General features: G+C 33.3%; 2 protein-coding genes across 6 annotated transcripts; one reads left to right on the top strand and one right to left on the bottom strand.

Annotated features, from left to right (window-relative positions):
- Window positions 1-4,156: 4,156 nt before the first annotated feature.
- On the top strand, window positions 4,157-12,644 carry LOC107464260 (protein ROOT HAIR DEFECTIVE 3 homolog 1). Of its 2 annotated transcripts, XM_016083186.3 has the most exons (23): window positions 4,157-4,325; window positions 5,009-5,155; window positions 5,577-5,643; window positions 5,726-5,828; window positions 6,709-6,779; window positions 6,927-6,990; window positions 7,080-7,145; window positions 7,233-7,280; window positions 7,364-7,426; window positions 7,539-7,595; window positions 8,014-8,172; window positions 8,253-8,321; window positions 8,412-8,503; window positions 8,639-8,717; window positions 8,959-9,124; window positions 9,448-9,572; window positions 9,951-10,213; window positions 10,302-10,398; window positions 10,488-10,652; window positions 10,793-10,897; window positions 11,300-11,394; window positions 11,669-11,765; window positions 12,003-12,644. In XM_016083186.3, the coding sequence occupies exons 1-23, from the start codon at window positions 4,322-4,324 to the stop codon at window positions 12,237-12,239; spliced, it is 2,439 nt and encodes an 812-aa protein (XP_015938672.1). In that variant the 5' UTR covers window positions 4,157-4,321; the 3' UTR covers window positions 12,240-12,644. The 2 variants fall into 2 exon arrangements, with proteins under 2 accessions (XP_015938672.1, XP_052110633.1); XM_052254673.1 differs by lacking the exon at window positions 11,669-11,765 and having other exon boundaries at window positions 12,003-12,200.
- Window positions 12,645-13,152: 508 nt separating this feature from the next.
- Window positions 13,153-22,705, bottom strand: LOC107464279 (protein DETOXIFICATION 35). Of its 4 annotated transcripts, XM_021131748.2 has the most exons (8): window positions 16,212-17,404; window positions 15,501-15,573; window positions 14,437-15,062; window positions 14,310-14,366; window positions 13,989-14,227; window positions 13,778-13,896; window positions 13,600-13,686; window positions 13,153-13,372 (listed from the first exon to the last, which is right to left on the bottom strand). In XM_021131748.2, the coding sequence occupies exons 1-8, from the start codon at window positions 17,327-17,329 to the stop codon at window positions 13,316-13,318; spliced, it is 2,376 nt and encodes a 791-aa protein (XP_020987407.2). In that variant the 5' UTR covers window positions 17,330-17,404; the 3' UTR covers window positions 13,153-13,315. The 4 variants fall into 4 exon arrangements, with proteins under 4 accessions (XP_020987407.2, XP_052110634.1, XP_020987406.1 ...); XM_052254674.1 differs by lacking the exons at window positions 13,778-13,896; window positions 13,989-14,227; window positions 14,310-14,366; ... (1 more) ...; window positions 15,501-15,573; window positions 16,212-17,404 and adding exons at window positions 20,697-20,815; window positions 20,908-21,146; window positions 21,229-21,285; window positions 21,368-21,993; window positions 22,329-22,705; XM_021131747.2 differs by lacking the exons at window positions 13,600-13,686; window positions 13,778-13,896; window positions 13,989-14,227; ... (2 more) ...; window positions 15,501-15,573; window positions 16,212-17,404 and adding exons at window positions 20,520-20,606; window positions 20,697-20,815; window positions 20,908-21,146; ... (1 more) ...; window positions 21,368-21,993; window positions 22,329-22,705.
- Window positions 22,706-23,265: the final 560 nt, after the last annotated feature.

The raw sequence follows: 23,265 nt of genomic DNA on the forward strand, positions 1-23,265 counted from the left end.
TATATTTTTTGTAAAGAAAACATAAAATAATGAAAATACAAAAAAAATTCTAATAAAAAAAACTAACTTCAATTCATATTATAGTCATTTCTGTTTAATTAATTTAGTTGTTAGTTGTTTTATAGGACGTTATAATATGAAATTTTTTATTTTAATAAATAAATTAATTATAATAATTACTGAAATAAATAATTTAAAAAATATTTATCAAAATAAATACTTTTCTTTTATTTCGTTAGACAGGTGGACGCGATACGTGTATATCTTGAAATAAGAGAGAAGTATTTATTTTAGTAAATATTTTTTAAATTATTTATTTTAATAATTATTATAATTAATTTATTTATTAAAATAAAAAACCCTTATAATATGTTATTTGAAATTTAGTTTAGACGAAAAAAATTAAAGTCATATTGACAATATAAATTAAAAAATAAATCACAATTAAAAGTTAGTAATATACGAAAAATAAATTTCATAATTTAATAATTTATAATAACAATAACCATGATACATAATTTAATTTTTAACTATTTAACAATATTAATTAATATACAAATATTATTTGATTAATTTATTTTTATATTTTATGAACACATGACAAAAAAAATTTGTTGGTCAGTGGCCACTTAAAATCTCTATCTAGACTATAGATGCCAAAATAATCAGCACCCCGCAGGAATTATTGAGACAGGAGAGTGAATAGGACTTACAAATTTTTTATGGAAACAGGACTTTGTCCAATTTAAGTAAACAACTTAATTAAGTTATTTTTTAAAAAATAGTTTAAATAATAAATAATTATATTAAAAGTAATTTATAAATAAGTTATATTGTGTTTGGATTTTTAGTTTTAAAAATATTTATTTTATAGAAATATAATAAAAAAAATAATAGTATTATACGAGAAGTAATTTTTTTAAATTTTTTTATAAACTCCTAAATAACTTTTTAAAAAACTACAATTTTAATTTTAAAAATTATACGAAACATTAATAATATTACTTTTTATAAATCAAAAGCTCAAAAGAATTACTTTTAAAATTTTCCAAACAAACCCTTTGTCTATGCAAATAAATAGAAATGGGAGCGAGAAATGAAGTATTTGCTCTACTGACACTTGCAAAATACTTACAAAAATAAAATTATTTACATATCTTTATATAAGTGTATGTTTAATGATTTTTGTTTTTTTTTTTAAGTTTAATCAATAAATAAATTAATAATGTATATAATATTTAAATTTGCAATAGCCAATTATTTAGATTTGTGTCCTTACAAAGAAAAAGTACTATCACCAAGTTATAATCGGTTATAAAAAATTATTATATTATTTTGCTATAAGTTTTTTAATTTAATTTTATTTTAATTTAGATATTAATATTTTGTATGTATATTGATTATAATAAATTTATTTTTGGATTATATTTTAATTTGATAGAATTTAATTCAATTATATTAATTTTTATTATGATTGCATAATTTTTTGAAAATTTAATATGCATCGAATTATATACCTCTCTTGTCAAAGAAAATAAATAAAAATTCGTGATAAAAAATTAAAAATAGAACAGAAGACGTTTTACTAAATAAAAATGAACTCATTACCATATCCCTAACCTAGATTCAAGCACGTTAGGCCAACAGAAGGGTTTAACCAAATTTCTCCTCTAACGTCTAATAATCAAGTTTCTCAGACTTACATGTTATAATGGGACTTCATATTTTAACCATTGGAGTTGCTTTTATGAGAAGTTAAATCCTAGTTGGAGGTATTGGAAAATAGTGATAAAATGACTAATCAATCTTATAAAAATAAATATTAAAAATTAAAAAAAAAATTTGTTAAAAATCTTGTTATTTTTTGAAGTAATTGTCAGAGTCTATTTAAAATTTTTTTTCTTAAAAAAAATGCTTAGAAAACTAATTAAAGTTATTTCAAAAGAAAAAGTCTAGGGGCTAGCAATTTTATTGCATTTTGGTCAGCATATAACCAGTAGAGAAATGTGAGCCATTAGATAAAATCTCACACCATCAAATAATCATTGATGGCTAGTTGACGACTACCAATCACAAATGTTGCTGATCCCTAGCATTGCTCATTTCAAAAATAAAAAATATCAGTAGTTATGGATTGAGAAGAATATAATAAAAGAAAGTCTTTGTGCCACTACTAACGGAGGAATGTCTTTGAAGAATAAGCACATGATCAAGATCTACAAAAATTTGCAGTAGTATCAAAATTTAGTAGTGAAAGAATCTAGGACATGCTATTCAGGATTCAATATTGATGCATGTGTAGTGTGTTCTCGATGCCATAGCGCTTCGTTTGTCACGTAGCGTGCGTATAACATTTCCAACGCTGCATGGTTTTCTCCTTGTAAGTTGCAACTTGCAACTCTCATGAGTATGACATGACCACACTGCTATAGTATTCACCACCTAAAATGAAGAGTTAGTTCCAATCTAAATTACTACTCTTAAAATTCTATTTGTTTATAAATATTAAATAGACTTATATTTATAATTAAATTTCATAAATAATATAAGTAAATCAGATTAATATAATCAAATTAGATTTACTTTTATGATTGAACAAATTCATAGGTGAAAAGGATTATAGTGGTTGCATGTTCATAAAACTTTGATAATATTTAAAAAATATAACTAAACTTAATATTATATATTTTATATTTTAATTTCATGATATTCTTAAATTTAAAGTGTTAGTAAATAAAAAGGAAGTGACTTAATATTTAGTGTTAGATTTTAGAATTCATTGAACATGTTTAATAAGAAATAATTCAATAATGAATGAATATAATTAGTAACTTAAACAGTTGCTCTTTGCTGAGGAAAAGATTAGCGTATGTAGTCAGAAACCAAGAGCTAAATATTTAAAATTTAAAAGTGATTTCTATAATGTTTAAAAGATGATCTTTAAATTTATTAAAAAAATTAAAAATAAATATTTAAATTTGTACCATATGAGACCCACAAATAAGTGGGTGACACTGACAACCGAAAGGTGCAAAGTGTGCAACCGCTAACTAACAACAATACAACTCAAACACAAGCAATTCAGGAATGTACAGTACACTTGAAAGAAATCAAACAAAGAAGGGTGGTGAAAAGGAATTGGAACCACGCGCTATAAATGTTGCTTGTGTCCACAAATTCCATGATCACGCCGTCCACTTTCGCTCAAAGGCACAAAACAAGTGAGTCATGGGCGGCATTTTGGGTCCCATTCTTCACCGCCAACACAACCCTTCTCGTGTACTAATTTGGAGCTTTTTCAATTAATATTATGTTTTTTCTTCCATTAATTCTTTTAATCTTATCTAAGACAATTAATTTATCAATTACCAAAAATTTAAATGAAAATGAGTCATCAATAAATAATAATTTTCCTTCTCACTACTATTATTTCTTTGTAGTTGAAATATTAAATTCTCCTTAAGTGAAAGATCACCATTATCATCACTAATTATTTGCAATTAAAGATCATTATTTGTAATTATTAGAAAAACACTCCAAGCACTCCACAATCTGATACCCAAGGCTTTTTAACTCTGGGAAATTACCATACAAAACAGGATGAATATTTATGGATTTATCCTTTGCTTAATTTACTCAAATGTGTTATTTTGAAATTAAGAGAAACAACCTTTTTTTTTCCAATCCATTACTTTGCAATAAATTATTAGTTTATAGAATACGAAAATTTGAACGTTAAAAGGAACCATTCAACAAAAAGCTGAAAAATAATGAAATTCAATTTTATAGCTAACTTGCAAGTTAAGCCATTTGAATTCAGAAAGAAGACATTCGAAAAGGATATCCAATTATTTTATTATTCTAATAACCATAGCAAATGATATTAGTTAGAATAAATTAGAGACAAAAAAAATGATAGTATTAAACTAAACTAATCAGATTAGATCTGATCAATTTGGACATTTTGAAATATTTATTCATTTAGCCAATGCTTGACATGTAGAAAAGGAAGGAAAAAATGAAATCGAGAATAAAAAGAAAGAGAAAAGTAAAGACAAAAAGTAAAAGTATACAACCATATAATAAATAAATAAATAAATAAAAAGTCCCCAAAGAAATTATTTTTTTCTTTTCATATTTGTGTGTTGTGAACAAAGGCACTTGAGTTAAAAACCAAAAAAGCCTAATGCAAATTTCGCTATTGCTAAAGTGTTCATTGCTAATTGCTCATTGCTTAATGCTAATGCCCCTATTTTCTGTGTGAGATCGCTCTTCTATTCCCTTTTCTCTCTTTCTGATCCAACCTCACATTCGATTTCCAATGGGTAAGCTTTCCGATCCCTCATCATCGATCTGATTCCTGCATTCTACGTTCTATATACGTTAATATCTTCATTCCTTTTTAGTTTCCCCTAATTCTTATATTCTAACTCCCAATCCTATAGTCTTAATTTAATTTTTTATATGAGATGCTTGGTGGATGTTAACGGAAATTGGCAATCACACTTTGCGTGCGTTTTTTTAGTGTAACTGTTATCATAATTATTATTTGATGTTGATGTTGCTATTGTTGTTGTTATTTTCAGTTTCGAGAGAAAATCTATTTGGATTTTATGAGAATTTGTTTGATGTGATTGATTTTGATAGTTCGATCCAAAATTGAGGGGTTTTGTATAGTTATATTATTAAATCCTTGTCAATTTTACTCTAGATCATTGTTTTTTCTTTTTTTATACTAATTTCAATTATTAAAGGGAAAAAGAAGGAGTTAAGAAGATAATGCAAACTAGTAGCTTGGGATTAAATTTATGAATGGAGTGTGAACCAACTAACAACTATATACAGAGCTTTCTATTATCATGGTGATGTAAGCATTTATAAAAAAAATTAAATGAAAAATAATAATGTAGGATTTTGTGTCTACTGCTTAGTGTATATATATATATATTTTTTTACCTTCCTCTCTTCTTTTGACTCCACATCTGACATTGAATATCTGTGTATCCAGCTAATAATCATTGCTGTTCAACTCAACTTATTGATGGAGATGGTACATTCAATGTAACTGGGATTGAAAGTTTCATGAAGGAGGTGAAATTTAGTGAATGTGGGCTTTCGTACGCTGTAGTTTCCATTATGGGTCCACAAAGTAGTGGTATGCCTTCTTGCCTCTGCAACCTTACTATTACTTCTGCCCTTTGCCCATCATTTCACTTGGCGATCTGCTTAATCATGATATGTTAGTTGATTCACAATGCTAATGTTTGGTTGTTATATGAGATTGTCGGAAATATTAAAGTCGAGGTTTTCATTTTGCCTTATGAAGTAGTGTGGAATAACTTACATTATAGTTGAAATTGATATTGGGTTCATTTGTGAATTATGACTGTTGCCTATCTGAATTAGTTATTTCTAAGTGCTAAATATTATGTTTAGTCTGTTTTAGCCCTTTTTCTGCCCTCTAAAAATAACTTTATCTTTTCTTGGTTTATTCATCTGTTTGATTTTATTCCATAAAGTGATTCATTCCTGGTAAAGGATATCCAATTTTGTTTATTTGTTTTTGCTATGGGCAGGCAAAAGCACGCTGTTAAACAATTTGTTTCGTACCAATTTCCGTGAGATGGATGCTTTTAAGGGAAGGCAAGTACTTGCAATTTACATAAACTTCGCTCAACTATCATGATGGTGCCTCACTGACCTGATTGTATATGGTTGTATTCAGGTCTCAAACAACCAAAGGAATCTGGATGGCTAGATGTACTGGGATAGAGCCTTGTACCATTGTGATGGATTTGGAAGGAACAGATGGAAGAGAACGTGGAGAGGTTTTCCCCCCCCTCCATTTCTTAATGTTATATCTTGATCTTCTTTGGTAGTAACTCTGTTTACATTTCAGAGTTCATTGCCTACATCCACATTGCATTTGCATATAATATTTTAGAATCACATATAAACACCCATTTGTGTCTCTATCCACTATGGACACGAGGCTTATTGTGAAATATCTCAGGGTTCCTATATTCCCATTATTATTGTTCTTGTTGCCTTTTGCCCTTAAGTGGGTGATTCACAGTAAATGGATTAATTATCGTATTTAACGGTGGATACCCTTGGGAAACCAAAATGGTAACATCTATTCTTTTTATAATTTTACTTTCTCTTGAGAAGTAATGTTCTGTTATTTTCATTTAATAATTAAAAAAAAAATCAAAAGAATGGTTATTCATGTTCTTTTTTACTATGCCTAGGAGTAGTTAATGCTTATGACTTCGATTATTTCGACCTGAAAACCCTACCTCATTTTCTTAAAAATATCGTGGATCCACTTATCCTGAAATCTTAAGTTGTTAGGTAAAGGTATATGAATGATTATATATCGACACGTCCCTGCACACAATAGCCTTTTTCGGCTTGAAGCGTGAATTATATATAGGCTTTCTTTTAATTTTTATTTGCCTTATGCTTAAATTCTTTCCTTTTGGGAGCAATACAAATCGAGTTTTAGACCTTTTGGTCATAGAAGCGTTGACACTATGTCATGAAACTATTTATCTCAAAAGTTTAAACTATTAGGTAGAGATATATGAATGATTATATATTTAACACAAAAAAAGTAAAAGAACCATGGACGAGAAATGCATAGTTTTGGTGTTCTATTGTCACCTTCTATACTGAATTTTATTTTATTTTGTTATTTTATTTCAGGATGATACTGCATTTGAAAAGCAGAGTGCTTTATTTGCTCTTGCTGTCTCAGATATAGTGCTAATCAACATGTGAGTTTCTTAATCCTATTCTTCTTTTAGTCATCTTTAATGCAGACTGATCCCCTGAAGTGTTGAGCTCTGGGTAGCTAGTGTCACCTGTTGACTCTATTTTTTGTTGTGAAACTAATTTTTCGTTTGTCTGCGATGCTTGTAAAGGTGGTGTCATGACATTGGCCGTGAGCAAGCTGCTAATAAGCCACTCTTGAAAACTGTCTTTCAGGTCTCTTTATTAACCTATTTACTACAAGCAATTAGCTTGAGCTCCCAAACTTCATTTGTATCTAACCATGCACTACATTTTGCTTTCAGGTTATGATGAGATTGTTTAGCCCACGCAAAACGACATTGTTGTTTGTCATACGTGACAAAACGCGGGTGTGTATGCAAAATGCTGATTATTGTTTATTATGATATGTCTAAATATTATGTGTTCTTGATGTGATCAACCTTTTCCTTGTATAGACACCACTTGAAAATTTAGAACCTGTCTTGCGAGAAGATATTCAGAAGGTATTGCTGTTCTTTCATCTTATGATATTATCGAATATTGTAATTTTTAATAACCTTCACTGCTTCACCTGTTTCTTCTGCAGATATGGGACTCGGTTCCTAAACCACAAGCCCACAAGGAAACCCCACTTAGTGAATTTTTTAATGTAAGTTCACCATTCCTTTGGTGTTACTGAACTTTCTGATGGTCTTTTTTTGTGCATCAGAATTTGTTGGAAGTTTACAGTAGTTGCTTTCATTTTTCAAACAAATAATCAGGTTGAAGTTACTGCTCTTTCTAGTTATGAAGAAAAAGAAGAGCAATTTAAGGAGCAGGTATGAAATGCCCTCCAGCTTTGTTCTTGTTTACTTTCTGATGGTATTAAATGACCCATTACCAGGAAATGTGGTTGTTGCATCTCGTTTAATGCATGTGATGCATTCCTATTTCTCAATGTATTTGCATAAAACATTATGTTAATTTATTTTCCCTGTTGGAAAGCAGAGTCAAATAATTTGGTTTACAAAAATGCTATTTGCACACCAAAATCAGCCACTATATATTTGTGTAGAAATACATGTGTGGTTTAACCCATCTTTAATGTGTATTTTGTATTTCAATGTGTATTCTACACTAGTGGCTGATTTTAGTGACTGATTTTGGTGTACACTTAGCATGGTTGTTTGGTTTAATGTATGTCTATTTCTGTAAATTGCATATCATTGCTGATCTTGTGGGTTTATTTAAATCTAGGTTGCCAACTTGAGGCAACGATTCCAGCACTCCATCGCTCCTGGTGGGCTTGCAGGGGACAGGCGAGGAGTAGTTCCTGCATCGGGCTTTTCTTTTAGTGCTCAGCAAATCTGGAAAGTCATCAAAGAGAACAAGGACCTTGACCTTCCTGCACATAAGGTAATATCTGCATGCTTCTGTTCTTCTATTATTGCCTATGGTTTTATTTATTTTATTAATCTTTTATTGCCCACTTGTAGGTAATGGTTGCCACTGTCCGATGTGAAGAAATTGCCAACGAGAAATATGCCACTTTTTCTGCAAATGAGGTATTACAGGTCTTTTGGTATAATTTCCAGCTTGCTGTGTCATCTGTAACTACTATTTGCTAAAGCTATGAAAACCGGTTTATGTTGTAGGAATGGTGCCAATTAGAAGAAGCCGTACAATCAGGCCCTGTTCAGGGGTTTGGAAAAAAACTCAATTCACTCCTAGGTGCTTGTTTGTCAGAGTAAGTATGGTTCGATCTATCTGACATCTCTATTCTTAGTGGCTCAGTTAATTAATACTAAACCTATACTATATTATGAGCTTTTTTCTAATGCTAACCGAATATATTGAAATATTTTGTTTACCTTAAATCTAGGTATGATCTTGAAGCCACTTATTTTGATGAAGGTGTGAGATCTGCAAAACAAAAACAACTCCAAGAAAAATTGTTGCAAGTAATTATTCTTAACTTGATTCTCATGCAATCTTGGTTGTACAACCATTTTGCTCTTTTGTAAAACATAAATGAATTGATGATTGTTTACAGAGGAACAAAAAATCGATAGTTATTGAATCACAAGAATGACTAATTAGAGGCTGGAATGTTTGCAGTCTTTTTCCCATTTAAAATTCTTTTGGTGACTTGCAATGTGTAAGAGATCTTTAACATACTCAATGCTTTTTTCAATTCATTAGCTTGTCCAACCATCGTTCCTTTCTGCGCTGGGACATATAAGATCTGGAATAGTGGATAAATTCAAGGATGTATTTGACAAGGCTTTGAATAGAGGTGAAGGGTTTTCTTTGGCTGCCAAAAACTGCATTGAGTCTTCTATGGCTCAATTTGACGAAGCTTGCGCAGGTAAACCATAAATTTATTTATTTTGCATATCTGATAACAATCAACAATATTGAGGTTGAGCTTTGGTGTTATAGCAAGGTTGTTGTCTGCTGACATGGAGGTCATGCATTCAAATTCTAGAAACAACCTTCCTCTTGTTGGGGCAACATTGCTTAGTTGTAGCTTAGCTAGACCCCACTATGTGGGTGCCTCATGCAGTGGACAACCCTTCATTAGATAACAATTAAAATTCCATGACCAAAATATGTGATGAATACTTTCAAAGTGTGCATCTTACTTGCTCAACTGAAATACAGTATGAAACTGATATGCTATTGCTACAGATGTTGTAATTGAACTAGCAGACTGGGATACATCTAAAGTAAGGGAGAAACTGCGGCGTGACATTGATGCACATGTGGCATCTGTACGTGATGCTAAGCTTTCTGAACTGACTTCATCGTATGAGGTACGCACCTAAACTTATCCTTCATTTCTTCCAAATCATTAAGTCAAATATTTCAAGATTGGTAGTGAAATGCTAAGATTGTGTTGTAAATTATTCGTCATCAAATTCTAAGCTGAAACTTCTGAGCTGCTAATAATAATAATGTCAATTAAACAATACTTGCAATATGGTTGGCTTTTCCCCCTCTTCTTTTCTTTTCTTTTTTCCTTTGGGCCCACAGTTACATTGTCAATTCAAAAGTATAAGATCCTTCTCATGCCTTGTGACAGCAGTTATCTAGGGATTAGTATAGGAGATTGTTTGGTTCACCAGTTGTTTACTTTATTTGGGTGAAAAAGTAACTTCTTGTGAAGTTTTCTGATAGTAGTGCCATTTCAGGAAAAACTTAAAGAAGCCTTGTCTGGACCTGTTGAAGCTCTTTTGGATGAAGCAAGTGGTGATACTTGGTCATCAATAAAGAAACTTCTTAGGCGTGAGACTGAATCAGCTGTCTCAGGGTTCTCTGCTGCACTTGCTGGGTTTGATATGGATGAAGATACGAGACAGAAAATGATTTCGAATATAGCAGATTATGCTAGGGGTGTAGTAGAAGGAAAGGCTAGGGATGAAGCTGGAAGAGTTCTAATCCGGATGAAGGATAGGTAACATGTTTTGCCACATCCAAGATGATTTTTTCACTTATACCTTATAAGTTTACTTCAGAGGCACTTACCTTAAATTTGAAAGCAGGTTTACGATGTTGTTTAGCCACGACACTGATTCAATGCCTCGTGTATGGACGGGCAAAGAAGATATCCGTACCATCACAAAGACTGCTCGCTCTGCTGTATGACATGACTATGAATACTATTTGTCGTTTGTAACCTTAAGTTTGTGTTGCGTTTTGATTTCTGAACCAAATTTAACTTATTGCAGTCTTTGAAGTTACTGTCTGTCATGGCTGTTATTCGTTTGGATGATGGTGATACTGATAATATTGAGAAAACATTAGCCATTGCATTGATAGATTCATCAAGCAGTAATGTTACTGATAGGAGCATCACAACGGTTGATCCGCTAGCTTCTAGCACATGGGAAAAGGCAAGTTTTATTGCCTACATATGTATATCCAACATTGCTAAAGACTGACTTCATTAGTATGTATTTGAAATTGTAAACTGCTCTCTATATGTTTTTCTAGTAGTGCTGATTAGTTGTCTTGATTGAATTTTGCTGTTTAGGTACCATCCTCTAAGACATTGATTACACCTGTCCAATGCAAATCCTTGTGGAGGCAATTCAAGACAGAGACAGAATACAGTGTCTCTCAGGCCATTTCTGCACAGGCATGACATTTATCTTAACTTTTTGAGGGTTTCTTTATGCAAATGAAAATTAAGAAAAACTATTAGAACAAAATTCGACTTAATTTAAACCCTAATCTTTATTTCGGATGTTTTATATTTTAAGTTGTAGCTGGAACCAACTATTAAGTTGCACAAAAGAAATGAGGCAAGGCTATAGTTTTATCTTTCCAGTTTGTATGTTACCTGAAATATACAGTTCTTGAACTGGTCCAAAGAATTTTGCCTGTTTAGGTTCCATGTGTAAGCTACAGATAATGATTTGCAAACTAGCTTATATAATTAGTTTCACAAATATCATGGATGCATATTTAATCAAGGAATTTAAATGTTCTTATTAGAAATCTATTTGTTAATTTATTTTTGTAATATTTGGATTTTCAGGAGGCCAACAAGCGTAATAACAACTGGTTACCTCCTCCATGGGCAATACTTGCTTTGATTATTCTTGGATTTAATGAATTTATGACACTCTTAAGGTGCACATCAATTGAGCTCATCTATGTTTACTTTCTTTCTTTCTTTTTCCCTTTCGTTCTACAATAAAGGCTATGTTTTTACTCACTCTTAACACCACACCTCTGCCTGTAGCAGCTTCAGTGTAAAGTAGTAAAATCGTAGTTTTGAAATAAGAGTGTATTTTATTGTACATAAATTATTGGATGGGCAGTTTAATAATAAAGAAACCACCTCGTTTCCATCCGACTGTTCTTTTTAATTGTTCTTACTCAATTTTGGTATTTCCCATGGCAGAAATCCGTTGTATTTGCTTGTCATCTTTATTGGTTATCTTCTCATCAAAGCCCTATGGGTGCAATTGGACATTACGGGTGAATTTCGCCATGGAGCTGTGAGTATAATTCCTCGTTATCATATATTGTTCAATTCATTAATCATAATTATAATTATTTGGTCTATTCACCTTGGTTACTGAGTTTTGGATCACACACACATGTCAGTAGCATCAAGCTGGGGATTCCATAAATAGTCCTTTAGTTGAGCTACTGCCTACCAGCTCTTGTTAAATGTTCACTAGGTATTTAACCAATCTATATAAAAGCCTTATTTCGTACTTGTTTACTTTCAGCTGCCGGGACTCTTATCCTTGTCTACCAAATTCGTTCCAACTGTCATGAACCTTATGAAAAAACTAGCAGACGAGGGTGCAGATAACAATACTCGCAGAAATCCACCAAAAGGCGATTACAAGGCTGCTAATGATGGTAGTGCTGCATCTTCCAGTGCTTCATCAAATGTAAGTGTGCTTGACAACGGAACCAAACACAACAGAACTGAATACTCCAGTTCATCAAAATTCGAGTAGATGAAAGAACTCATCTGATACGGTAGAGAAATTTCATTTGTTGGAAGATGGTGATGTCTGCTGGCTGCATCCTTGGTTTTTTAGCTTGTCCACGAAACATATGATTTCTGAGCATATTCATGACATTCTCAAAGGCATTGGTTTTTGCACAAGTGCCATATATACGAAGGGGGCATTGTTTTGTTCCTAATTAATCCCCCTTATAATAGTTTTCTTTTAATTTTGGGGCTTCATTTAGTGGAGTTGACTCCTACGTGGTCTTTCATGGTTATGCTGGTTTTGCAGTCAATTTTGTTTGTAATTCAATCATTGTTTTCCTATTGTATCCTTCTGAAAATTTATTGATTGGAATCGTGTATTTATATTAGATTTATAAGATTTACTTATAGAGGCTTATCAATGTCACTTGTAATGCGGACTATTGAGTCACTTGCAACATGGTGTTGAAAAATAACAGGTTAAGTTTATTTTTGGCATGCTTAATAAGGTGTTTAATCAATTAAAATTTCAGGAGAAAAGACTTGCATGTTCTTAGAGCACATATAATGTTCACGAGTAATCATAATCGGTGCTTCACTTTTTTTTGAGTACATGGTACTTCTATGAACCATTTTTCTACACGAGAATGAATTGTTAAAATCTTCCCTATGCTACTACTTTTATCTTTATCTCGTATTAAACGGGGCCCTAGACCCGAGTGAAATTATTTTGATGTCAAAATAAATTTTCGTACTTTTGTTGTAAATAAATAACTATTTTTATTGACTGTTCTGTTTTGTGGAGTTTGTGTATGTCGCACACTTGTTGGAGGTTGCTGCCTTGTAGAATTTAGCTCATTATTTCTGGAGTTGCTTTTTAATTTTCCCATGAGATGATGAATAATTTTAAGAAGTAAATACAAAAAAGAGAGAACTGGAAAAATATACCGTTCTCATCAGATAACAAAGCATTAAACTATTTTGCTCGCTATTTAAAAAGTAGCTATTAGCATTACAATGTGAAAATGGAAGAATGAATTTGACCAGAATGGAAGTGAGAGAGAATCAAATCAAGCTTCCGCAGAACCCACTCTCCTATCAACTTTGATTTCTTGTCCCCCCCCACTTCCTCATTCTTTCATCTGTTTGTTCCACCTACAATGGAAGAGTGTCAAGTCACTAAAAGCAATTACAATATCTAACTTGATTGAATAAAAATATCTAACTTGATTGAATAAAAATAAAAATAAAAAAAATACAGGAAAAAGTTCAATGACATTAATGAAGTTTGGTGACTGTATTATTTTTGTATTTAGCAACTTATAAAATATCAAATGTAAAGAACAGAACAGAACAAGCTCCATATGAGAAGCATTGCCTACCTCTTTCTTCCGATTGGTCTTGTAAAGTATCAACAAAAGCAGCAATGTTTGCAGAGCAATTCCACATATCATACCTCCCCAAAGTCCCTACATATGAAACAAGTTTCACAATCATTTGAGAGAGGGCTATAGTTAATTACAGTCTTTGGATAAATATTAAATAGAATTAATGCATTACCTTAACTCCCAAGTTAACTTTATAACCAAGAATAAACCCCAGTGGAAGTCCAAACACATGGTAACAACCTACATTGATGTAAGCCACCAGTGCCTGCCACCCACCTCCAACAGCAACACCTGCAAGAATGGTTTCAAAATTGTAAAGAGGAGAGTTTTGTTGTATTGGGGGGTATTTAATGTATATACGAGATTTATGTGTATCTAAATACCTGAAATAACTGGTTGAATGCTGTTTAGAATCATAGTAACAGAAAGGAAGTATGCGAGTTTTGTGACCAATTCTTGCAAAGGCTTGCTGCTAGTGAAGATGACGGCGAAAGAATCTCTAAATATCAAAATAGCCACCATGCAAAGGATTCCAATTAGAAAGGACTGAAGTGTTATCACATAGACAGAGTATTTGGCAGCTCTTGGATGTCCAAGTCCCAGTTCGTTGGAAGCTCTCACACTGAAAAGAAAGAAAAAGAATCACACACACATACATGATTGCTTTGATAGAACAAACTTCACTTCAAACAGAGAGTGCATACCTGACAGCAGCATTTACTCCAATAAAGATCATGAACTCCCACCCATTCAAATTCATGCTATAAAACACACAAGAGTGAATTGAATGAATAAATGAATGAATGAATTAGTAACATTTATGTTACCTACCATATAGAGAGGGAATCAACAGCTATGACTGCATTATCAAGGTGGCCAGCAAGAACAATGAGGCTCATCATATACCAAACTTCAAGACAAAGCATGACAGCAGATTCAAGGGAGAGCCTAACAAAGGGCCATATATCTTTCAAGGCCTTCCATGACAATCCATGCCAACCTTCCTTGCACCAAAAAAAGACATAAGCAAGTTGAGCCAATGTTATCACCCAGCTTGTGATATCAAATGCCAATGCTGCACCAGTTAAGCCTAATTGCAGCACATAGATGAAGAGCCACAGCATCACAACGTGCAGGATTAGCGCGAAGAAGCCAATCCAGGCGATGATATTGACCTTGCTTTGCGCCTGAAGGAACTTCTGGGTTGGAAAATTGAATGCAAGTGAGAGAAATTGGGGGATTACAAGGGGAGCAAAGCTTCCTGCTCTGTCAGCTATATCATGCTGTTGCCCCAGAAACTTCAGGATTGGAGCAGCAAATATGTATATTGGCATTAGCAAAAGACTGGTCACCGACAGGATTGCCCATGACCGTTGCAAGTACACACCCAGCATTTCAACCTGCCCTGCCCCAAAAGCTTGCCCGCACAGTGTCTCCGTTGCGCTTCCCATGCCAAGCTATAGGTAAAGCCACATGAATAGTTATATCTAATAATAAACATTGAAATTTATATATCATGAAATCACTTATCTTATAAGAGTAATGCTAGGAAATCAACACTATAGCAGCCAATTTCACTAAAAATAAGCTCTTGTTGAGTTTGGATTTCAGATTTTTTTTTTCTAATTGAATTTCGGATGTTCTTGTTTTTAAGAGTTTCCGGTGGTTGTTCACTTTAGAGGATAATGTGTGATCTCTCACCATTTATTTTATAGATGAGACCAAAAATAAATATGAGAAAAAAAACCATTCAAAAGTAGAAGATCACACTTTATCCTATAATATAGTAAATTTAAACTTTAGAGGATTCAAATCCTAAATTCTTAAGCTGGAATATATATAAATTGTTATATCTAACTGTTCTTAAAGAAGAAGAGGAGACAGAGAAAGCATACCATGAAGCCGAAAGCGAAAGTGCCGACGACTGAGTTGATCAAGGAGATAGCAGAGAGTTTTATATACTTCAAACTAATTTAATATAAATCGTAAAATGTTATATACTTCAAATTAATCAGATTGATTTTTTTTTTTCAAACTGCAATATGATTATATGAACTCCCCTAAAAGCTACTATAATATTTTTTTAACAAGAATATTCTTTAATATATTTTTAATATATATTTATATTTTAATACATATTTTATATTACTGATTAAATTTTGTGATTGATTTTAGTATACATGATGATTATTTCTTTAAAAAAAACACTCAAGATTTATCAAATACCATACCTTATATAACTAATTGGTTTTGTTAGATAGATAATATTTTTTTTTAAATAATGTGAACAATGAGTTTTAAAATTGACCAAACAAAATAAAAAAACACTCCATTCTAAATTACCTCTTAAACTTAACATTAGAATAACCATCCGCACACTTAATGAATTAAACATACAACCATTGTTAACTGTGTGCATGAGTAAATCGAATAAAAAAAATAACTATCCAATTAAAACTCATTCTTTAGTCTCCCTATATTTTTCCCTAACTATATACAGCTATAAATAATGAAGTTAAATTAGGATAATTAATCAACCTAGACAATTAATTAATCATAAAACCTTGCTCTAATAAGCATTATCATCAAGAGCAGGCAACGGAAACCTGAGAATGGCGGCAATACCGGTGAGTTGCTGCAACTGCTCTGCCATAACATGCATGGAAGAGTACACCAAAGCTTCCCCACCACTATCCCTAACAGCCTTCACCAAACAACCGTACCTCTTCCTCGTGGCAACCTCATCGCTCCGATACAGCTCATCACTGATCAGAAGCGTTTCAATGGCTCCCATCTCCTGCGCACTCTCCACGCTCTTCGGTCCGTAGCAAGCTCGATCCGAGTCACTCGAAACCATGTCCCAAACCTTCCTCAGTGCCCTAATCTGCAACCCTACCTTGCTGTCCTTCATAAGGTTCATCACCGTGCTTTCTCCCAAAAGATCCTTCAAATTGCCGTTGCAACCACCACCAGCAGCCACCACGATCCTTCCTATGTTCTCTTCTACGCTTCTCATCTTCATCCTCTTTGCCTTCGATATCATAAACCTTCGAAACTCGTCCTTTTTCGAATCCTCGCTTGCGATCACAGTGTTCTTAACCTTGTTCAGATCCACGTACTTTATGAACTCCGCAAAAACCTCGCGGAAGAACACGTTCTTCGTAGTGTTTGAAGAAGGAGATGAAGATGAAGACTTTCTTCCTTCGGTACTGGAAGAAGAGGTTTCAACCTTGGAAACCATGGCGGTTACGCCTTTTCCAATTAGATAAATCTCAGCATGGTCTTGTTGAAAGAGAGTTACTGCGAGTTCCGCGTCGGGACAAACTTCGTGGTTCTCTCGTTCCTGGAGAGCCTCGACGACGTCTTGCTTCCAGACCTTCTTGTGGAGCTCGAAGGGTTTGTTGCACTCCAACGTGAGGGTGTGAAAGGATCCGACGGCAACATAACCGTTGGGCTCGAGATTGCGGCCTTGGATGCGAAGGGTGGAAGAGTCCTTGTCGAAGTCGCCGCAGGTGACCTTGAGGTGGACAGAGAGCCTGACACGTGAGGCGGTGGTGTTCCTGCCGTCGTTGAGTTGGTGGTGGACCTTCCGGGAGGTATCGGCCGTGACGTAATCGCCGGGGTTGATGATGTTGTAGAGCATCCATAGGTCGTCGGATTCTTCAGGGATTATGATCACTCTTCCCATTTGGTTCACTGCGAAATCTTTTTCCTTCAGTTTCATTCTTCCTTTTTTGCTTAGCTCCCAATTTCTGCTGAATATTGGAACTTTTTTTTTGGTGATGAATAATAATGTGTGCCTGACTGCCTTCTGATGTATGTAGGGTTTATATAGGGTGACTTGCCCGTGTTGTGTTTGTTGTTGCAAATTGGAGTTTGGTGATTAATTTATTGGTTAAAAGGTGTTGTTTAATTTAAAAGTATAAAAATAGATAATTTTTAAAGATATAAAATTTATTATAAAAGACAAATTAGATAAAATTTAATCATCAGTACATAAGCACCGTAAATTGAATTTGGAATTTTCAAATTCTTGTAGATCTTGCTTTAGGATATGATTAGTTGTTTCGCTGGGGAAAAATAAACAATTCTTTATTTTGGGTACAAGATAGATATTGAATTTGAATTTTGTGGATTCTTTCTTTGCTTTACTTCGTGTTGGGTTAATAATTTAATATGCAACCAAGGAAAGCAAAGAAAACGAACATAAATAAGATACCGCAAAAGATTTGATGGAGGAACAATATTTGAATTATTAAATGANTCGTCTATCTTATTTTTAAATTTTATTATTAAATTTTATGAATATTTATCTTTAAATTTTTTTAATTTTATTTTAATATAAAAATTTTAATCATATCTTTTTTAATCTTAACATTATCGATTTTTTAATCTGTAATTAATTTATTTTTTAATTATCTAATTCTATAATTATAATGAGGTTTATAAATCTCTTTCTATGTGAAAGGAAGAAAGAGAAAAAAAATAAGTATGATATTATATGAGAAGAGATAAAAAAATGTTGAAGTAAAAATTAATTTATATAATTGTTATCTCAAAAAATAATATTTTTGATAAAGATGTTATTGAATTCTTTGACAAGTCAATGTTCAATAAGTTTAGACTTCGATTATTGTCAAGTGTCAAAATAATATTTTAATCAACTTTTAAATATATGTTACAATTAACTTTGGATTGATGTCAATTAAGTACTCTGTTAGATACTTTCTATTAGTCGATTGGCTCAAGTGTAGAAGTCGAATATAATTGATGGCAGTCATTCACATTGTATAAAAAGTGAAAACAGATTGATGCATGTAGAAAATGATATCAAAAATGGTGGTCAGACAACTAAATCGAAGGCAAAATTTCAATCTCTGTGTGTAAACAGTTATTTAAAAAAGCTAACCGGTAGAATAATATATCAACAAATAATTGAATGGATTGGCCTATAAATTATTGTCCATAAATTATTGGATGGGGAGTTTAATAATAAAGAAACCACCTAGTTTCCATCCGAGTGTTCTTTTTAATTGTTCTTACTCAATTTTGGTATTTCCCATGGCAAAAATCCGTTGTATTTACTTGTCATTTTTATTGGTTATCTTCTCATCAAAGTCCTATGGGTGCAACTGGACATTACGGGTGAATTTTGCCATGGAGCTGTGAGTATAATTCCTCGTTATCATATATTGTTCAATTCATTATAATCATAATTATAATTGTTTGGTCTATTCACCACCTTGATTACTGAGTTTTGAATCTCACACACACGTCAGTAGCATCAAGTTAGGGATTCCATAAATAGTCCTTTAGTTGAGCTACTGCCTATCAGCTCTTGTTAAATGTTCAATAGGTATTTAACCATCTATATAAAAGCCTTATTTCGTACTTGTTTACTTCAGCTGCCGGGACTTTTATCCTTGTTTACCAAATTCGTTCCAACTGTCATGAACCTTATGAAAAAACTAGCAGACGAGGGTGTAGATAACAATACTCGCAGAAATCCACCAAAAGGCGATTACAAGGATGCTAATGATGGTAGTGCTGCATCTTCCAGTGCTTCATCAAATATAACTGTGCTTGACAACGGAACCAAACACAACAGAACTGAATACTCCAGTTCATCAAAATTCGAGTAGATGAAAGAACTCATCTGATACGGTAGAGAAACTCCATTTGTTGGAAGATGGTGATGTCTGCTGGCTGCATCCTTGGTTTTTTAGCTTGTCCACGAAACATGATTTCTGAGCATATTCAAGACATTCTCAAAGGCATTGGTTTTTGCACAAGTGCCATATATACGAAGGGGGCATTGTTTTGTTCCTAATTAATCCCCCTTATAATAGTATTCTTTTAATTTTGGGGCTTCATTTAGTTGGAGTTGACTCCTACGTGGTCTTTCATGGTTATGCTGGTTTTGCAGTCAATTTTGTTTGTAATTCAATCATTGTTTTCCTATTGTATCCTCCTGAAAATTTATTGATTGGAATCGTGTATTTATATTAGATTTTAAGATTTACTTATAGAGGCTTATCAATGTTTGTCACTTGCAACATGGTGTTAGAAAAATAACAGGTTAAGTTTATTTTTGGCATGCTTAACAAGGTGTTTAATCAAATAAAGTTTCAGGAAAAAAGACTTGCATGTTCTTAGAGCACATTTAATGTGCTTCACGAGTAATCATAATCAGTGCTTCACTATTTTTGAGAACATGGTACTTCTATGAACCATTTTTCTACTCGAGTATGAATTGTTAAAATCTTCCCTGTGCTACTACTTTTGTCTTTGTCTCGTATTAAACGGCCGTTGACCGGAGTGAAATTATTTTGATGTCAATAATTTTTCGTACTTTTGTTGTAAACAAATAACTATTTATATTGACTGTTCTGTTTTGTGGAGTTTGTGTGTCGCATACTTGTCGGAGGTTGCTGCCTTGTAGAATTTAGCTCATTATTTCTGGAGTTGCTTTTTAATTTTCCCTTGAGATGATGAATAATTTTAAGAAGTAAATACAAAAAAGAGAGAACTGCAAAAATATACCGTTCTCATCAGATAACAAAGCATTAAACTATTTTGCTCGCTATTTAAGAAGTAGCTATTAGCATTCAATGTGAAAATGGAAGAATGAATTTGACCAGAATGGACGTGCGAGAGAAGCAAATCAAGCTTCTGCAGAACCCACTCTCCTATCAACTTTGATTTCTTGTCCACCCCACTTCCTCATTCTTTCATTTGTTTGTTCCACCTACAATGGAAAAGTGTCAAGTCACTAAAAGCAATTACAATAGAGGAGAAAGTTCATTTACATTAATGAAATTTGGTTACTGTATTATTTTTGTATTTAGCAACTTATGAAATATCAAATGTAAAGAACAGAACAGAACAATCTCCATATGAGAAGCATTGCCTACCTCTTTCTTCCAATTGGTCTTGTAAAGTATCAACAAAAGCAGCAATGTTTGCAGAGCAATTCCACATATCATACCTCCCCAAAGTCCCTACATATGAAACAAGTTTCACAATCATTTGAGAGAGGGCTATAGTTAATTACCGTCTTTGGATAATATTAAATAGAATTAATGCATTACCTTAACTCCCAAGTTAACTTTATAACCAAGAATAAACCCCAGTGGAAGTCCAAACACATAGTAACAACCTACATTGATGTAAGCCACCAGTGCCTGCCACCCACCTCCAACAGCAACACCTGCAAGAACGGTTTCAAAATTGTAAAGAGGGGAGTTTTGTTGCATTGGGGGGTATGTAATGTATGTAAGAGATTTATGTGTATATAAATACCTGAAATAACTGGTTGAATGCTGTTCAGAATCATAGTCACAGAAAGGAAGTATGCGAGTTTTGAGACCGATTCTTGCAAAGGCTTGCTGCTAGTGAAGATGACAGCGAAAGAATCTCTAAATATCAAAATAGCCACCATGGAAAGGATTCCAATTAGAAAGGACTGAAGTGTTATCACATAGACAGAGTATTTGGCAGCTCTTGGATGTCCAAGTCCCAGTTCGTTGGAAACTCTCACACTGAAAAGAAAGAAAAAGAATCACACACACATACATGATTGCATTGATAGAACAAACTTCACTTCAAACAGAGAGTGCATACCTGACAGCAGCATTTACTCCAATAAAGATCATGAACTCCCACCCATTCAAATTCATGCTATAAAACATACAAGAGTGAACTGAATGAATAAATGAATGAACGAATGAATGAATGTATTAGTAACATTTATGTTACCTACCATATAGAGAGGGAATCAACAGCTATGACTGCATTATCAAGGTGGCCAGCAAGAACAATGAGGCTCATCATATACCAAACTTCAAGACAAAGCATGACAGCAGATTCAAGGGAGAGCCTAACAAAGGGCCATATATCTTTCAAGGCCTTCCATGACAATCCATGCCAACCTTCCTTGCACCAAAAAAAGACATAAGCAAGTTGAGCCAATGTTATCACCCAGCTTGTGATATCAAATGCCAATGCTGCACCAGTTAAGCCTAATTGCAGCACATAGATGAAGAGCCACAGCATCACAACGTGCAGGATTAGCGCGAAGAAGCCGATCCAGGCAATAATATTGACCTTGCTCTGCGCCTGAAGGAACTTCTGGGTTGGAAAATTGAATGCAAGTGAGAGAAATTGGGGGATTACAAGAGGAGCAAAGCTTCCTGCTCTGTCAGCTATATCATGCTGTTGCCCCAGAAACTTCAGGATTGGAGCAGCAAATATGTATATTGGCATTAGCAAAAGACTGGTCACCGACAGGATTGCCCATGACCGTTGCAAGTACACACCCAGCATTTCAACCTGCCCTGCCCCAAATGCTTGCCCGCACAGTGTCTCCGTTGCACTTCCCATGCCAAGCTATAGGTAAAGGCACATAAATAGTTATATCTAATAATAAACATTGAAATTTATATATCATAAAATCACTTATCTTATAAGAGTAATGCTAGGAAATCAACACTATAGCAGCCAATTTCACTACAAATAAGCTCTTGTTGAGTTTGGATTTCAGATGTTTTTTTCTAATTGAATTTCGGATGTTCTTGTTTTTAAGAGTTTCCGGTGGTTGTTTTTCTTACGTCTGCAATGTCGGTCGTGCGATGTTAACTCGTCCTAAATTCTTGAGCTGGAATATATATAAATTGTTATATCTAACTGTTGTTAAAGAAGAAGAGGAGTCAGAGAAAGCATACCATGAAGCCGAAAGCGAAAGTGCCGACGACTGAGTTGATCAAGGAGATAGCAGAGAGTTCGAGGTCTCCGAGGTGTCCAATGAAGATGCTGGTTATGGAGTTGACACCGTACTGGCACCAAATGTTGAACACTATAGGCAATGCTATCTGCCATACCTTGGCTGTTTCTATCCAGAAAATCTTCTTCGCCTCCCTCAGCCCCTTCACTTTCACGTAGTCGCCGTCCTCCGCCACCACCCCTCCGCCGCCGTTGAGCAGGGGAATACTATTATTGCTGTTGCTATTGTCCATGCTTCCTGATCGGAGGGCTACAACGAACTACTAAAGAGTGAAGAGAGTGAAGGGTGAATTAGTTAGTTAGTTAGTTACTTTGAGAGTCGTGATTTTTGGATGAATCAAACTACCTCTTTATAACTGATTTACTCCCACACGCGCCTACTATAAATGTGCATCCACATCACATGTCACAAACAATTCTTTTTCTTCTTTTCTTTTCTTTTCCTTTTCCTTTTCCTTTTAACTTCTTATCATTTAATTTTCACTTTTTTACATATTATTAGTGTTTTAATTTCTAAAAATTATGTAAAATGGTTTTTGAGTGGTAATACTAAAATTCATTCCTAAACTAAGGGCCTGTTTTTGGGAAATTTTAAAAGTAATTTTTTTTTTATTTTTAATTTATGAAAAATAGTAGTATTAATGTCCGGTGTAATTTTTAAAATTAAATTGTAACTTTTTTAAGAAACTATTTAGGAGCTTATAGAGAAGTTAAAAAAAATGACTTCTCTCATAATACTACTACTTTTTATCACATTTTTTTTAAAATAAACACTTTTAGAATTAAAAATTCAAATACAAAATAACTTATTTATAAACTACTTTTAATATAATAATTTGGACAAAACACTATAATAAACCAAGGAGAATGAAATTTTAC

This window comes from Arachis duranensis, chromosome 9 (assembly GCF_000817695.3).
Source record: "Arachis duranensis cultivar V14167 chromosome 9, aradu.V14167.gnm2.J7QH, whole genome shotgun sequence".
Classification (NCBI taxonomy): Eukaryota; Viridiplantae; Streptophyta; class Magnoliopsida; order Fabales; family Fabaceae; genus Arachis; species Arachis duranensis.

Excerpts from the sequence above, each read along its gene's own strand:
- LOC107464260 (XM_016083186.3), top strand. Across the intron at positions 7,427-7,538 it reads CACTTAGTGAATTTTTTAAT|GTTGAAGTTACTGCTCTTTC; the intron begins GTAAGTTCACCA and ends ACAAATAATCAG. Across the intron at positions 11,395-11,668 it reads GAATTTATGACACTCTTAAG|AAATCCGTTGTATTTGCTTG; the intron begins GTGCACATCAAT and ends TTCCCATGGCAG.
- LOC107464279 (XM_021131748.2), bottom strand. The coding sequence starts at position 17,329 with ATGAAACTGAAGGAAAAAGATTTCGCAGTGAACCAAATGGGAAGAGTG. Across the intron at positions 14,228-14,309 it reads GGAGTAAATGCTGCTGTCAG|TGTGAGAGCTTCCAACGAAC; the intron begins GTATGCACTCTC and ends CTTTCTTTTCAG. Across the intron at positions 13,897-13,988 it reads CATTCAACCAGTTATTTCAG|GTGTTGCTGTTGGAGGTGGG; the intron begins GTATTTAGATAC and ends CCATTCTTGCAG.